Source organism: Habropoda laboriosa, unplaced genomic scaffold (assembly GCF_001263275.1).
Source record: "Habropoda laboriosa isolate 0110345459 unplaced genomic scaffold, ASM126327v1 scaffold718, whole genome shotgun sequence".
Classification (NCBI taxonomy): Eukaryota; Metazoa; Arthropoda; class Insecta; order Hymenoptera; family Apidae; genus Habropoda; species Habropoda laboriosa.
This window is the reverse complement of record NW_017100942.1, coordinates 1518972-1534990: the sequence shown is the minus strand read 5'-3', so window position 1 is coordinate 1534990 and position 16019 is coordinate 1518972. Positions and strand designations below refer to the sequence as shown.

The following is a 16019-nucleotide window of genomic DNA, read 5'->3' as shown; positions in this document are numbered from 1 at the left end:
TTAACCCTTCCGAAACGCGCGTGGCACACTGTAGATGTTCGATCGCGGCCGCAAAATCTTCATTTTGGCGTTTTCGAAATTCTTAAGAAAATTTCTATACAGAAATTGAAAATTTAAGATTTTACAAAATTAAAAAATTGAAATTAAAATTTTGCCATTTTTAAATTTCCCTTATCAAATTAAATGGAAAATCGCGAAGGACAAAGATTGAAGATTAAATTAAGGCGAAAGTGTGGCAAAATTGCCGCCAAACAAATTTTCAAACTCTCCAAAAGATTGAAACTCTCGAAGAAAATTATTAAAGTAAATAGCGAAATTATCAACGAACAATTCATTATAATTCAAAGTATACTGCAAAAAGTATCTCGATTCAATTTTCACAGTCACACGCATTTGTTCCAATTAATTCGCGCAAACATTCGATTCACAAATTACACTTCAATCACGATTGGAGGAGGGGAGGGAGCAGTTCACTTTTGTTTCAGTGAAAAACAAATAGAATCGAGGTGGAGGTATCCAGAAGAAACGAAGTTACTTTCCTTCGCCGACAGCAGAGTCATGAAACGAGCCGTAATTGTAAAAGGTTCGTTTCTCTCGCCGCAGCCATCGTGGAAAGTATAATTCGCGGCAGAAATCGGTTTGCGTAAAGGGGGAGAGGTTGAAATTCAAGCGGAAACGTCGATGATTGCCTTTATTAACGACTTATAACGCAGTTGTTTTCCATCGGTCCGACTCGAGCCGGCGATATAAATTATACATCATTGTTACATACATATGTTACAGTTTCTTACAGCAGCTCTTTAAATACAGCGAACAATATTCGTCGACAGCGACAGTGGTAGTAGATTTATCTTGAAGAAAAATTGACCGTAAGATATTTCAACTTTTAACGAAGTAACATATCGAATTTAATAAAAAAAAATTTCTACAGGTATTTTATTCGATTGAATATAATGAAGAAACACTTTTCTGATCACGGTACCTCTTTGTACTATTGAATAGAAAATATTCCACTGTACACACAAGTACCGTGAAATGTTTATTTTGTTTAAAAAAAAAGTCTATCCTTATTTTAGCGATACAATATGAAAGAAGAAAAGGATAACAGTCGTATTCCATTCTTTTCGAGCGATTTATAAATCTATGTACAAAATACAAAATTTCTTTATATACATAATTACAATTTTCTCAGATCACCACGTTGCTTTCGAAATAAAATACTCCTCGAATCGTTATTTCCGTAGAATTCTCTATTTTGCAGGACGATAAAATGTTTCACGCACGAAAGTGATATATCTTGGGGGGAATATATGCGTGTAACATTTTATTGCAATTGTACAAGAGAACGATCATAGGCGTTCACATTTTCAACGAAACATTTACATATAAAGAAAAGAAGAAACTTCTCACACGATGAATAGCGAAGACGATCGCGTAAAAAAAAAATAGAAATAAGAAACGATAATGATAATAATTATAGAAGTAATAATAATAATAATAGTGATGAATCTCAAAGTACCGACAGGAGTTATTTACATGAAATGAATGACTTTCGGATCAATGACGAGTACTTTGGTAAAGAGATGACACATTTTTCGCAAACGCACCTTCGTGGAAAAGTAGAGAAAGTAGCTCGCTAATTGAAAACACGTTGGTTCTTTTTTAGTTAGACGTTTCATCTGTCTTTGTGCTTCAACGCTAATTGGTAACTTCTTAAATATACAACTTTTATCAGTCGTACGAAATTCTTGTTCGTATGCAGTGCGATTGAAGAGACGTGAATCTGATTTTTAGAGTAAACCAGTGTTACAAAAATCAGGTTAAATGTATTTATAAATCTGAGTTCAATGAATTATCTCTTAAATTGGTTTTCCAACAAAATTTGAAATTATTATGCATACTTTTTTTAAAGAGAATTTTGCAACTCGATTCAAAATTTTGAGATTTCTTCATTTTGGTAGAGAGAAACGAGAAAAAATAATGAATTTTTAATTAATAATCACTGATGCAAATTTTCATCGTTTAGTTTCTTTCTAATCGCCATGCATAGCGAAAAGAAGAGAAAATTCACGATGCTGAATAAGTACCGTCGCATTGCATGATCGTGGGAATGATCGAAGGGAATTAATCTTATTGTTTGTTACACTGAAAACGTTGTGCAAAAACAAACACCATTTCTTATGGTGTCCAGCACCCCGCACGGACAATGCTGCGGACAATAAGAAAAACTCATGGCCAGGAAGACTATTATCTTGCTCCCTATTGGAAGTTCTCCCTCTACTATTGTAAGTTTCGCTGTTAGTACAGCATGTGACTCGATCTCGTTACACCTGTAAATAAGGGTATTTGACGATAAATGGGACGAAGCAAAACAAGATATAAAGTAGAATAAAATTAATGTGAAGGCAGAATATCGATTTCAGTCATTTTCATAATTCCAGTTATTTGCATAATTCGAGAGATTTTCGAAATTCGAGTGATTTTCGAAAGTAGAATGATTTTCAAAAGTTGAGTGATTTTCATAATTCAAGTGACATTCATAATTCGAGTGACTACCGAAATTCGAGTGATTTTCGTAATTCGAGTGATTTTCGAAAGTTGAGTGATTTTCATAATTCAAGTGACATTCATAATTCGAGTCATTTTCATATTTTGAGTGATTTTCGAAATTCCAGTGATTTTCGTAATTCGAGTGATTTTCGAAAGTTAAATGATTTTCATAATTCAAGTGTCATTCGTAATTCGAGTCATTCTCATAATTCGAGTGACTACCGAAATTCGAGTGATTTTCGTAATTCGAGTGATTTTCGAAAGTTGAATGATTTTCATAAAATTCGAGTCATTCTCATAATTCGAGTGACTACCGAAATTCGAGTGATTTTCGTAATTCGAGTGGTTTTCGAAAGTTGAGTGATTTTCATAATTCAAGTGACATTCGTAATTCGAGTCATTCTCATAATTCGATTGACTACCGAAATTCGAGTGATTTTCGAAATTCCAGTGATTTTCGTAATTCGAGTGGTTTCCAAAAGTTGAGTGATTTTCATAATTCAAGTGACATTCGTAATTCAAGTCATTCTCATAATTCGAGTGATTTTCGAAATTCCAGTGATTTTCGTAATTCATTCAAGTGACATTCATAATTCGAGTCATTTTCATATTTTGAGTGATTTTCGAAATTCCAGTGACTTTCGTAATTCGAGTGGTTTTCGAAAGTTGAGTGATTTTCATAATTCAAGTGTCATTCGTAATTCGAGTCGTTTTCATAATTTGAGTGATTTTCAAAATTCCAGTGATTTTCGAAATTGGAATAATTCAAGTGACATTCGTAATTCAAGTCATTCTCATAATTCGAGTGATTTTCGAAATTCCAGTGACTTCCAAAATTCGAGTGATTTTCAAAATTTTCCAACCACGGTGCTAATAAAAATTAATTTTGCCTACATCATTATGGCTCAAACTTTCACTAATAAATCCACAATTTCATATACCACGACTTAATAGATTCACCCCTCCTCGAATTGTTTCCCAAACCATTACTCCCCCAACACTCTACACATCGTCGAGGGTGCATACACTCACCGTGAAGAGTGGACGTATTTTGCAAAGAGCTCGAAAGCGAGATCTCGTTCCCGGGATGTTCGTGTATCACCGTCTCGGTGATATTGTTTTCCGCCTCGGAATGTGCACGACGGTGCTCGCGTGTCAGCCCTTCGTGCTTCCGCCTCTTCTCGGTACCGGCGCAACAACGTTGCTCCCTCTGCAACGTCATCTCCTGCGAGTAAACGGATTCCCCGTTCGAGAACGAGTTAAACCGTTGCCGCCTCCTCGAGGTGGCCTGATTCGCGCGTCTACCGACCACCATCGAGGTGTCGTGGCTTCCGCGCGAGACGTCGTTCACCCTTTCGCGACGCTGCAGAGACTTCAGAGAGTCCTCGTACCCGCTACACGGAGAAAACAACGGTGAATGCAGGTGAGAGTTATACACAGAGAATCTTGCACCTCTAAGCATATACCGGGTGGACAGGTAAATTGTGGTACAAGGGACGAGTAAGTGATTCTTTATGAAAAATGGAATAATTGGGAGTGAAAAATGTGGAATTATGTTTTTCGGTTGCTTGCTTAGTTTCTGAGAAAAATTAGCACGGACGTGAAATTGCAATGGTATAATTTTAAGTTACGCGAGTATTGCAATCTTTTTTTTTATCCTTTGTGTGATCGTTGATTGCGATCATTACTTTCAGTAATAAATAGTATGAAGTGTGTAAAAACGGTGACACCCTAAGTGCAACCCTAACTTAAACCTAAATATCCATTCGATCGCTCTTTTTTGAGCAATTTTCGTTCGCATCTATTGGTTTGCAAATTTCATTCACTTCTATCATTCAGAAAATTTACTAATTTCTACAATTTCTAATTTCAATATTAAAAAGTATTACGTAGCATAATCTACACTGATCTGTCGTGCTACTTTTACATAGAAAATTCTTTTCTTCGGAAACTAGGCAAGCAATCAAAACACGTTACTTTTTCCTTATAAAGAATCATATTCTTGTTAATGGTACTACGATTTACCGGACACCCTGTACGTTTCTTCTTCGGTCTTTAGGTGGAAAGGTAGCGTCTGCACGAAGCTCGATTTTACGAGAGAAAAGAGTGAAAAGCTGATATTGTAGTATTTACAATGCGTTACTTTGATGAATTACTGAAATTCCTGTGTGTAGAAAAGTGAGAAGATATGTGTAGGTGTGTGTTTTAATAGGAGGTTAGAGTTTGTCAGGGTTCAGAATTGATGTGCGCGAAGTAAGAATGCGAGAATAATTATGGGATTAATATTAATAAGGAATAGTTGCGAAATTTTCTTCTTTTTGTAATTACCGTGTAGAAAAATTAAAATGATGATAAACTGCCATTGTATTTAAAGCGATATTCCTCATGATAGAAAGGTAGCATTTACAGAAAACCATTTTGGATAATGTTAGCAATTATTAGAATTATTAGATTAATTATCCTATGTAGTACAACATTAACAATTTACATGCACAATGTAAACATTCCATAGAAAATAATGACAGAGCTGATGGAATCTTTAGTTAATTCTTATAGCTGTATGTACATAAGAAGTTGCCGTAAGCGGATGTACATTCCGGTTCGTGAAAAATTAAGAATGAAAGCAAAATCTACAAACTTTGTATCATGCACGATAGAAATAATACAAATATTTCTAAGATGTAGGAAGTTCAATTTTCAAACAACATGACTGTAATACGCTAAATGTCAAAATGTTCAAACCACATCTACTTGTACTAAAAAAATTAGAAACTTGATACTAATTTTCTAAATATTTCATAAACTAATTTCAACGTATGAAAAATATTACCTTATTCTCTACCCCTGTAAATTAAAATATCGTAGGTACACTAGTAAAACACTGACAAGTTAAAAGAATACCTGTTTCTAGACTGTATCATATCACAAGAGACAAAGGACCTCTGTACTAAATTCAATCATTTGTTCCATTCACATACTTCTCATATTTTTAACTCCAATCTTCCAATTAGGTTTCTGAAAAACCATATACATTGTCTCACTTACAATTGGTATATTTTACCAGTAAACCTATGACATATTCAACGAACTCGGCAATCCACCCAAAATACACTATCTTATTTACAATCAGTACATTTTACCAGTAAACCCATGACATATTCAGCGAACTCAGCAACTCGTCCGAAATTTCTCCCTCCTACTCACCTTCATTCAAAAGGAACCCCCAAATTTTACACTCTAAAACGACCATCCCCAAAAGTTAACTTTCCGCCATATTCCAGGCACACCATACACCTTCGACAATACTCTCTCCCTTCCCACTTCACTCGGAACAACAACTTGCCTCAACGACAATGCTCCCAGTGGTTCCTGGCGTCTCATTAGAGATTTTACGGAGCGTCTGCGAACGCGGACACGCAGTCCCTGATCCTTCGTACTTATCCCATCGCGGCCGCGAACGGGACGAAAGAAGCAGTCGGATCGATTCGACCGAACTCTCTTTTCAATTTAGATAGCACGAATAGCTCCGTAAGTAATTCGACTTACTTGCTGCTCTCGCCGCTGGAGGGGCTGGACGAGTGACTGCAGTGGCAGGAGGCGCGCGCCACGATCCCAGAATCCTGACCGCTGGAATGCAAGGACGTCGCGGATGCCTCGAGGCCTTTCGGGGTCCCTGTCGTCCTCCCGGCGTGCTTACTACAACCGCCCATCCTGCAACCACCCCCTACCTCTCTAGCATCGACATCGCGAAAGATATGGGAATTCCCTGATACAGTATTCGCTATATTGCCGGCCGACCTTCTCGATCGGCTCAAATGCTTTCATAATAAATGCATGCCTTTCTGTCGCGGTTTTATTTTATTCCATGGCTACCACGGCAGCCATGTTTGATTTTTTATTTGTGTTTCGCTGAAATTTAGGGTGTAGCTTTGAGGTTAGGGATGGGACTGTGGTATTGTGAGGTGTTTCGAGAGAATTGAATTGTGTGCGATGATTCAGGTGTGTAGTTAATGAATATATCTTGTCGTTTAGTGAGGATATTTTAGTAGTTTGAAAGTGTTGGTCGTTGTTGCTGATTGCGAATCGCGATAGCTGAAAATTCGTTGCTTTGGTTTATTCCATTCGTTTGATTTTTGAATGGTATATTGTGTTAATTTTTGATATTGTAAAAGATTGTTTATGCAACGATATGCTATGCGAAGTTGACAATCAGCAACATAGTCTTTTACGGTTGGAATTACTTTTGTTTCTTATTTTCGTTACACACGTTGCTACGCTTCAAATGAAGAGAAATATTTTCTTTTCCGTGTGCAACGCAATTATTGCTTAGTTTTGCTAAGAAATAAATGTTTCAACTGTAGCATTGTATATTTTCATTGCTTATGTTACGTATTTAACCATTTGAGAACTGCTTTAGCAAAAGTGAAACGAAAGGCAGTAACACAACTAACGTTTTATTCGAAATAATGAAAGTAAAGGTGTTCATTTTTAATATCGACTTTCCTGATAATTCTGTGACTAATAAGAAACCTGTAAAGTCTAATAAATATGAATTATAAATAAATTCACATTAATAGAGAACGTGTAGTCAGTTTTTCACCGAGCGCGTCTGACTATAGACCGACTCGTACTACTTACAGCTATTCTGTCGCGTAAAGCCAATGCCACGACTACTTTTAAAACCCCGGAACCACTTTCTATACCAAATTTCACACATTTTCATCTAAGAATACTTCCTGCAATCCCAATTCATAGTAATAAACTCGAAATAACTTAAATAATACTAAAGTAAATTTTCATACAATCCACAATACATTTTTCAATCTAAATTCCAAAATTTCCAAATTCAGAAATCTTTGCAATTATCTCGAAAACTATCCATCCCTTCTAATTTATTCATTATCCTATAGTACGTTATATGTCATTCCTTATCTTTCGTCGTCGTCGACGACGAAACAGCCATAGACCATCGAACGCAAAGCAAAAAGACGAAAGATAACCGAACTGAAGGAAAAAAGAACAAACCTAGATTTGAATGTTACAGAAACGGTTCTAATTCGCATTCTGTATCAGTCCGATACAGCGTAACAAGGATGCATTAGCATAAATTCGAAATTAAAAGCTCGCCGGCGTGAAATGTGGCAGCATTGACACAGAACCGCAAGGTCTAGACAGGTCGTCCAGAAACGCGGGCAACTCTGCTCGGCCGCGCTCAAATGGTTTAATACGCTTGACAATGAAGCATCGCACGGCCGCGAGCCCCCGCGACGGGGAACAGTAACGTCAATTAATGGACTTACGCGTGGAAGCGGGCACAGTTGGCTCCGTGCTCGCAGATGCTCTGTCGCCTCGGCATGTCAGCGCAGAACGGTTCAGGGTCGTAGTGAAGGCCGTCGACGAAGGTCGGGAACAACGGCGGCTTCTGCAACGTCGCGGCTGGATCTGCCAAAGCGAATCCAATCGGACTGGTGGTCGAGAACATCGCCTTCTCTCGACGTCTGCGACTAACGGGTGAAATTCGGGTAACTACGTTTAGAACAGGCTGCCGCTCGATCGGGGTAGTATTGGACGTAGGATTTCCGGGGGTTAGGATTAATAGGTTATATTGGGGAATTTGGTTTCAAGCAAGGGTTGAAACAAATTGTTCTCTTTGTATGGAGCTTTGGAAGATGTTTGCTTATAAACTTGATTAGATTGTTCTGGAAAATTTAGTTTCGTACAAGGGTTGAAACAAATCGTTCTCTTTGTATGGAGCTTTGGAAGATGTTTGCTTATAAACTTGATTAGATTGTTCTGGAAAATTAAGTTTCCTACAAGAAATGACAGAAAATTGTTTTCTTTGTATGAAGTTTTGGAAGAAAATTGTTTGTCACTTGATTAGATTGTTCTAGAAAATTTAGTTGCATACAAAGGTTAAAAAAATATTGTTTCTTTTGTATGGAGCTTTGGAAGAAGTTTGTCACTTGAATAATTATCATGGTGAATTTAGTTTTATACAAAGAATTACGGAAAATTGTTTCCTTTGTATGAAGCTTTGGAAGAAGCTTGTTTGTCACTTGATTAGATTATCCTGGTGAATTTTATATAACAGTTTCATACAAGGGTTGAAAAAATATTGTTTCTTTTGTATGGAGCTTCAAAAGATGTTTGTTTGTCACTTAATTAGATTATCATAGAAAATTTAGTTTCATACAAGGGTTGAAACAAATTGTTCTCTTTGTATGGAGCTTTGGAAGATGCTTGTTTGTCACTTGATTTGATTACTCTAAAAAATTTAGTTTCGTACAAGAAATGAGAGAAAATTGTTTCCTTTGTATGAAGCTTTGGAAGAAGCTTGTTTGTCACATGATTAGAAAATTTACAATTAATAGATGATCCTAGTAAATTCAGTTTAATACAAGAATTGAAAAAACTTGTTTCTTTTGTATGAAGCTTTAAAAGAAGTTTGTTTGACAGGTGAATGGACGCTGTTAATATAACAAAAATTACGAGGATAAGCAGGGTGAACGCTTGGCTCAAATAAATTAGCGAATTGCTGTATTTTAATGGTAAAATGTGCCTCCTACCGTTTATTCCGGCGAACACACGTGACACAGAGAGCAGTGACGAGGGCGCCCACAAAGACGACACAGCCGAGCACTACCACACCCACTTCGAGAGTGGACAGCAAGTAACGTTGATTACTCCGACGCGGAGAGCTTCCGGCAATGTCCAGGACATCGTACTCGTCCAACTCGCGCTTGATCTCCGTTTTCTTTGTGTGGAACACACTGAAAGAACATATTCACGTGTACCGTGTAATTAATTAACAACGAAATTACTGTTCAATATTTTCCCATAGAAATTATTTCAATAATATTATAATAATAAAAAAATACTGCATTATTGTTATCATACCATTTTATGAATGGTAAAATTTCATAATTTCAGAGGAATACTCACTTGTGCAAAGTATCCATGTCTATCATGACGTTTAAATGAGGATCGATTGCATAAAGATAAACATCAGTACTAAAAGCAGAATGTACGAGCTTAATACGTAAAATGTATTATGAAATTCGTTTCGCTAAATTAAACGCCTTTAAACCACTTACGACGTAGCATCGATCAGATTCTTCTCAATATGTGGTTCCAGTTTCCTCACTCGAACATCCAAGCCCGTCACATTGTGAAGTACTCTGAGTTGATATTGTCGTCATTAACATTTGGAATTCATATTTTTTTTTTATAAATTATCCAAGATTTTTTATATTTCTTCATTTCCATATTAATTGTACACTGTTCTTTATGAGAAAGTCTGGTAACTGTTTAACCCCTTCGCACATTCAACAAGTTGATTCGAACAAATACAAACAATCTAAATGTTTACTTGATATTTTTTCGAAAATTAAGGCCTACTTTTTCACACTTTTCTCATTATAAACAAATAATTGACAGAGTGTCACGACGGAAGAAACGAAAATAAAAGAACACATTGAGTAGGAGAAAATTCTAATCTTGAGGAAATTTACCTTCTGAACCAAACAAGACGATAGGAATTTTTCCTTCTTTGTCATAATAATCAATTTTACTATGTCAAGAGCCTTCCTACTCTATAAACACCTCAAACCCGTCATACTCACGCGGTGATGTTCTCCAGCTGGGGCTCGATGTCCATGGGTCTTCGACCGACTACCATAACGACCTGTTTCTGGTCATCCAGCACGTATACCTTCGAGCAAATAAGTCAGACAATGTCAGAAGAGACAGGCAAGTCCTAAATTCTAGACAGAAGCTTCAGCTTCCCTACGAGAACACCATAAGTAGTAACTTGCTACAGATGAAATTGTCGTTTGATGTAGGCAAATTTGAATTATAAATTATTTAATCAAAATATTTGACAAACTTAGAAATTCTGTAACATTTCTCGAGTTACAAAACTCTGTCATAAAAGCTTCAGGATCCACAGCATCAACAAACACACTTTCACGCTATCCGCCATTCTCTAATACAAAACAAAAATAGAGCAAACAAAAAGAAGGAAGGAAGTAAGCAATTTCATATCGTCTAATCCAAAGCAAAGTCAGTGAGAAAGAGAGAAATAGAAACTTACAAAGACGTTAGCGATACTGCTGCGACCATTCTCGGCGCCCTGTCTATCGGTGGCCTTCACGTCGAAGCCGAAAACGCATCCAGCGTCACGGCCAAAACTCGCCACGGATCGTACTTGACCGCTCAGTGGGTCAATGGCGAATCGTGGTGCGTTTTCCCGGCCAAGAATTTGATAGCGGATCTCGGCGTTTGCTCCCTCGTCCGGGTCTTCTGCCTGGCGAAGTGATTAATCGGTTTACTCGCCGCTTCTTTTGTCGTTCGATCCTTCCCTAAGGGTGCACACGGTTGTCTATGGAGGAGCAAGGACACTCGATTCTTCTTCGATAGAATCGTCGAATAGAAAGTCCCACGAGATGCCACGTGGACATTGAAACTTATGGAAGCACACCCTATTTTTCTTCTTAGGATGATTCTTTGTGTAAAAATATTTCGAAGAATAGGTAGACCTTTGCGACTTACTATGAACTGCATAGTACTTTCACTGTTTCCTAATTATTTTTCCATACGAAACTCTGTAGATGAAAAATACCGAAGAAATTGCAAAATCAACATTGACTCATTACCTTAACAAAAGAAACTCATCGACAACCATATCCTTTGCAAAAAGCTCGTTCCACAAGTAAACTTGAAAAATCAATAAAACACATGCCTGCTCCACCACGATTCCCTATTTCCCCTTCATTAACCCCTAAACAAACCCTCATGTTCGTTCAAGTGGCTCACAACCAACCAATCCTTCCTCACACGATTTCCCAATCGATTCGCAATCCTTGCTCCTCCAACTTTCCCCCCCGCAAACTCACCCTGGCACACACACGCGTGTACGTAACTTCGGAAACGCGACAGAATTGTTCCGTGTGGCGAAGCAGAAAACGACATCGCGGTAGAAGGCCGTGTGAAACGAAGGGAGAGAACAGAAAACGCCAGAGAACGAAGAAAAAGGGCAAAAGAAAGGCCACCGGTAGGTTTCGATGAAAAAGGAGAAAGGTGACGGAAGAAGCGAAATGAATTAAAAAACGCGACGAAGAAGAAGACGCAGAACGTGGTATAAAACACGTGTGTGCACGCATACCTCGACTTTGACGACCTCATAGCCGTAATGGGCAGTAGTGGGTATCGCGGCGAGGATGGGTCGGCCCTTTGACTTGAATCTGGGCGCATTGTCGTTAACATCCTTCACCCTGACAACGACCCTGGCCTCGTTAGGCGCCAGACCATTCAGCCTTTCACCGACAACTGGGTAAATCATCACGGGCATCCCGCGACCAATCTTCACCCTGTCGACTCTAACCTTGGCCTCGTATCGATCGTTCACCTCTCTGTCCACATCCGTCATCAGATACAGCGAGCCGTTCCTTGGGTCGATCGAGAAGTGCTCCCTAGCCTGAGTATCATCCGCCACGATACTGTACCGAATATGCTCGCTCTGTTGACCGTCAGCTAGATCCAGCTGAGCGACGAAAATCGGCACAACGACGTTCTCCTCGATCTCTATCTCGTAATATCGATGCCTAAAGGAAGGTGTCTTCTGTAGTTCGTTCTCTGCTTCCTCCTCGTCGTTGTCTACATTCAACACAGTGACAATCACAACAGCAGTGGACGTTAGACTAACCGGGGAGCCTAGATCGCTAGCAGTGACCAACAACCGGTGACTCTTCTGAGTCTCGTAATCCAAGCTCGCAATCGTGGTAATGACACCTTCTTTGCTGTCGATAGAGAAGAACTGTCTCTCGGGTTGTCCCTGGTGAGTCAAGTCGAACAGGATCAAACCGTTCCCGTTACCAGCGAAATCCGAGTCGTTCGCGTGGATCTTGATCACCTGGCTGCCTGTCGGGCTGTTCTCGAAGATCGAAGCGTGGTAGACGGGCACCAGGTCACCGTGATCGTCCTTCTCGACCTCGTCGTAATCGTGGAAGGTCGGTGAATTGTCGTTCACGTCTAACACGTTCACCTCGATCTCCACGGTGGAGCTTAACCGCGGAGAGCCGTTGTCGCTGGCCGTCACCAGAAGACGATGAGTGGCTGCGGTTTCCCTGTCGAGAACTCCGCTAACCCTGATTATACCTTCGTAAGAGCCTACGTCGAAGGTTCTCGGCAGGTTCGTCGGATCCTCCGGATTCTCGTTTCCGGAGATCAGTGAGTAGCTGACGTTGGCGTTCATACCGAAGTCGGAATCAACGGCGCAAACGGTGCCTAGAGTGTAGCCAGCGTAGGTTCCTTCGGGAACGTCGAAGGTGTACCATGATTTGTCGAAGATCGGCGCATGGTCGTTTACGTCGACCACGTGAATTCTTATGGTGATATTGTCGGCTAATCCGCCTGGATCCTTGGCTAATACCAGCAAACGAATATTCCTCTCGGCAGGAAGTCCTCTGGCTACCGATATCTCTGCTGACCTTGGGTCGAGATGGAAGTATCTACGACTGGTGGTGTCGAATCGTCGCGACTTCGCGTCGTCAACGGAAGTCGTCTCGTTCCCTAGACTGTACGTTATCGCTGCATTCCCTCCCTCGTCCTTGTCCTCGGCGAGCAAACGTATTATCGGAGCGCCGATCGTCGCGTTTTCCGGAACGAGAAGAAGAGGCGAACGACGGCTGGTAGGTGCATGACTTCCGGTGGCGGCCTCGCTCATGTCGAGAACGTCGTTCCCTTCGAACGATGACTCGATATCGGGCTCGTTCGACACTCGAACACCCTGATCTGGTAGAACGATCATTCGAATGAAGCTGGGGGGATTGTCGTTCACGTCGGTTACCGTTATCTTCAGCTCAGCTTCCGAAGTTAGACCTCCTAAAAAGTCGCGTGAATAGAAAGAAGGATGAGCTCTGTCGAGAACTTCGAGTGGATAATGAGTTTTTATGGATTTTGATGAGTTTCTGGTGGAAGAATTTTCCTTGGAAATTAAATACGGAGGATTTAATGATTCTTCGATAGAATGGAGTTGGGAACTTCGAGTGGATAAGTTTTCGTGTTCTTTTCTATCTTTTTTGGTTTTGCTGAGTTTCTGGTGGAAGAATTTTTCTTGGAAATTAAGTATGGAGGATTTAATGATTCTTCGTCAGAATTTGAAGATTTCTTGGAGTTTCTGTTAGAGTCTAAAGTGGTGTCTTTGCCGTTGATAGAAGATCGTTGATCTTACCACTGTCTTTGGCAGCGATAGTGAAATTGTAGCTTGCTCTAGCTTCTCTGTCCAGTCTACGGTCATCGATGCCCTCGAAGTACACTAAACCAGTGGTTGGATGGATTCTGAAGAGCTCGCTTCCTTCGCCGTGAAGACTGAAGACGAAGTTTTGATTGACGCCTTCGTCTTTGTCGTTAGCCATGACAGGACTCGATAAGTTCACCTTCGTTCCTGCTGGACTGTTTTCGAGGATTCGACCCTCGTACAATGGCATCGTGAATACGGGTGCGTGATCATTTTCGTCGAGAACGATTACGCTTACCTAGAGTGAAATGTGAAAGGAGTAATCTTATCGCTGAGCAATCTAATAATTTTTTATGAACACAAAATGAGAAAATTTAAACGCAGGAGGAGCACAATTACTTACATTATGAGAAATTTTGAAACATCTCCTATGAAATTCAGATTAAATTCGTATTTCATAATTAATATTCTTTATCGTAACTTTATCTCACTTATTGGAATTTTATCGATGGTGATTTTATTCTTGAAAATTCTTGCTTCAGATTTTAAATAATATAAAATTAGTACTTGATCAATTTCACAATGCCAGTTAACAATAATTATTGAGAATGCAAAAAGGGAGGCAATTTTATCCTTGAATAATTTTATAAATAATTTCGATAGGACAAATAATTTTATCCCCGAAAGTTAGTTCAATTTTTGTTTCAGAAATACTATTCTACATACGAATAAAACAGCAAGTGGTACATTCGCGTTCAAATGTTACGTGTCAAGTTCACTGCATGAATGCTAATATTTGTATCGATGCAAAAGAGGTCGAACAAACAAAGTATTCAAATTTTCTCGATCTCTGATAATATTAAATATTTCAACAGCTCCGGACGATGTTGATACGCGGAACCGAATTTATATCTCTAACAAAACGATCCTTGAATCTGACCACAGATACGCGGCCTTCGTTCGAATTTTTAAATTAAAAATTTTTCAACATCATCTCTGCATCCTTGGAACTTCTATTAACTTCCATGTCCGAATATTCCGCAAACATATTGCGGTTCAAGGATGGCATTCCAAACACCTGCCGACAAAGTAGACAAAAATCGACAAATTTGCGGAGACACTTTTGGTGTATAAAACCAGATGAAATTTATATTTTCCTTAGAAATTTGTCTTTTAAGTTCTAAGATCGTTTTTTATTGTTTATTTAGCTTTTCATATCTTTTTTCAGAACTTCATACTACCTTTCAACTACAAAACAGTATTTTCAAAATCACTCTGGCACACAATTATCTTCTTTGGAGTTGCATTCAGTTGCAAAATGAAAAGCAAAATTAATTTCGAAACAATTGTCCAAGTGCATAAAATCTAATTCCCAAAATTGACCTAACGTTAATTGTTCTTTACAATACAACCTTGGACTTCAAAATGTTGCTCCTTTCATGACAAAAATTTTTCTTCCCTCCTATTCACCCTTTGAAACCATTTAAATTAGATTACGTATAAAAATTGTCTCATACCACCATAATTAGAGAAGATGACCCACCCGTTATCACTTAAAAGCTACCCTCTCCTAACCAAAGTACTTAAAAAAATTCTTAAAAAATCCTTATCAAAATGCTTAAAAAATTATTTTAAAAAATCCTTATCGAAATACTCTTCCTCCACGTAAATGATAATTCCACCTAAAAATCTCTCATCGAAATATCTTCTTTCCTGACGTATTAAAACACTATCTATCAAAAATCGACAGAAAGTCTCCAAACACCGCGACAATTAGCAGAACAAAACTTACTTGAAAGACACCAACTCCGCGTTGGCTTTCAGCGATCACGGTGATGCTGTAATTCTGCTTGGTCTCGCGATCGAGACCGTGGGGCGCGTACAGAGCGCCGTCCTCTGTGATCGAGATGTCGGGCAGATCCTGTTGATTGACGATAAAAAAGCGAGTGCCAGCGGTGGACGAGGCGGTGCCATTCTGCGGCAGCACTTGCCCGATATACGCGCCAGCCACGTTCTCCTTCGCGTGGAACACCAGAGGAGCGGTGGTTGTTCCCCTGCAATCAACGGCCGTCGACTTTTAGATAAGCAAACAGACGAAACTCCGCGGAGTCGTCGACTTCTGACCTTTTCCCCGAGCTAACAGAGTGAAATCGACGCATCGATTGCACAGTAATGATCGCACTCTTTTTGGCCAAGCACCGCACAGAGAAAGAGTGAGAGGGGTGAGTTTTGC

The 16019-nt window shown here is 39.3% G+C and overlaps 1 protein-coding gene across 1 annotated transcript in view; it reads right to left on the bottom strand.

Annotated features, from left to right (window-relative positions):
• Positions 1–2298: 2298 nt before the first annotated feature.
• Positions 2299–16019, bottom strand: part of LOC108577626 (cadherin-89D) — an 89008-nt gene continuing 75287 nt past the window's right edge. The window contains exons 11-22 of the mRNA XM_017940803.1: positions 15579–15840; positions 13781–14084; positions 11714–13431; positions 10643–10855; positions 10173–10261; positions 9645–9728; positions 9493–9561; positions 9117–9320; positions 7851–8054; positions 6097–6261; positions 3583–3944; positions 2299–2330 (exon numbers count right to left, since the gene is read on the bottom strand). Of these exons, the coding sequence (XP_017796292.1) occupies positions 2299–2330; positions 3583–3944; positions 6097–6261; positions 7851–8054; positions 9117–9320; positions 9493–9561; positions 9645–9728; positions 10173–10261; positions 10643–10855; positions 11714–13431; positions 13781–14084; positions 15579–15840 (3706 nt within the window). The remainder of the gene's footprint in view (positions 2331–3582; positions 3945–6096; positions 6262–7850; positions 8055–9116; positions 9321–9492; positions 9562–9644; positions 9729–10172; positions 10262–10642; positions 10856–11713; positions 13432–13780; positions 14085–15578; positions 15841–16019) is intronic.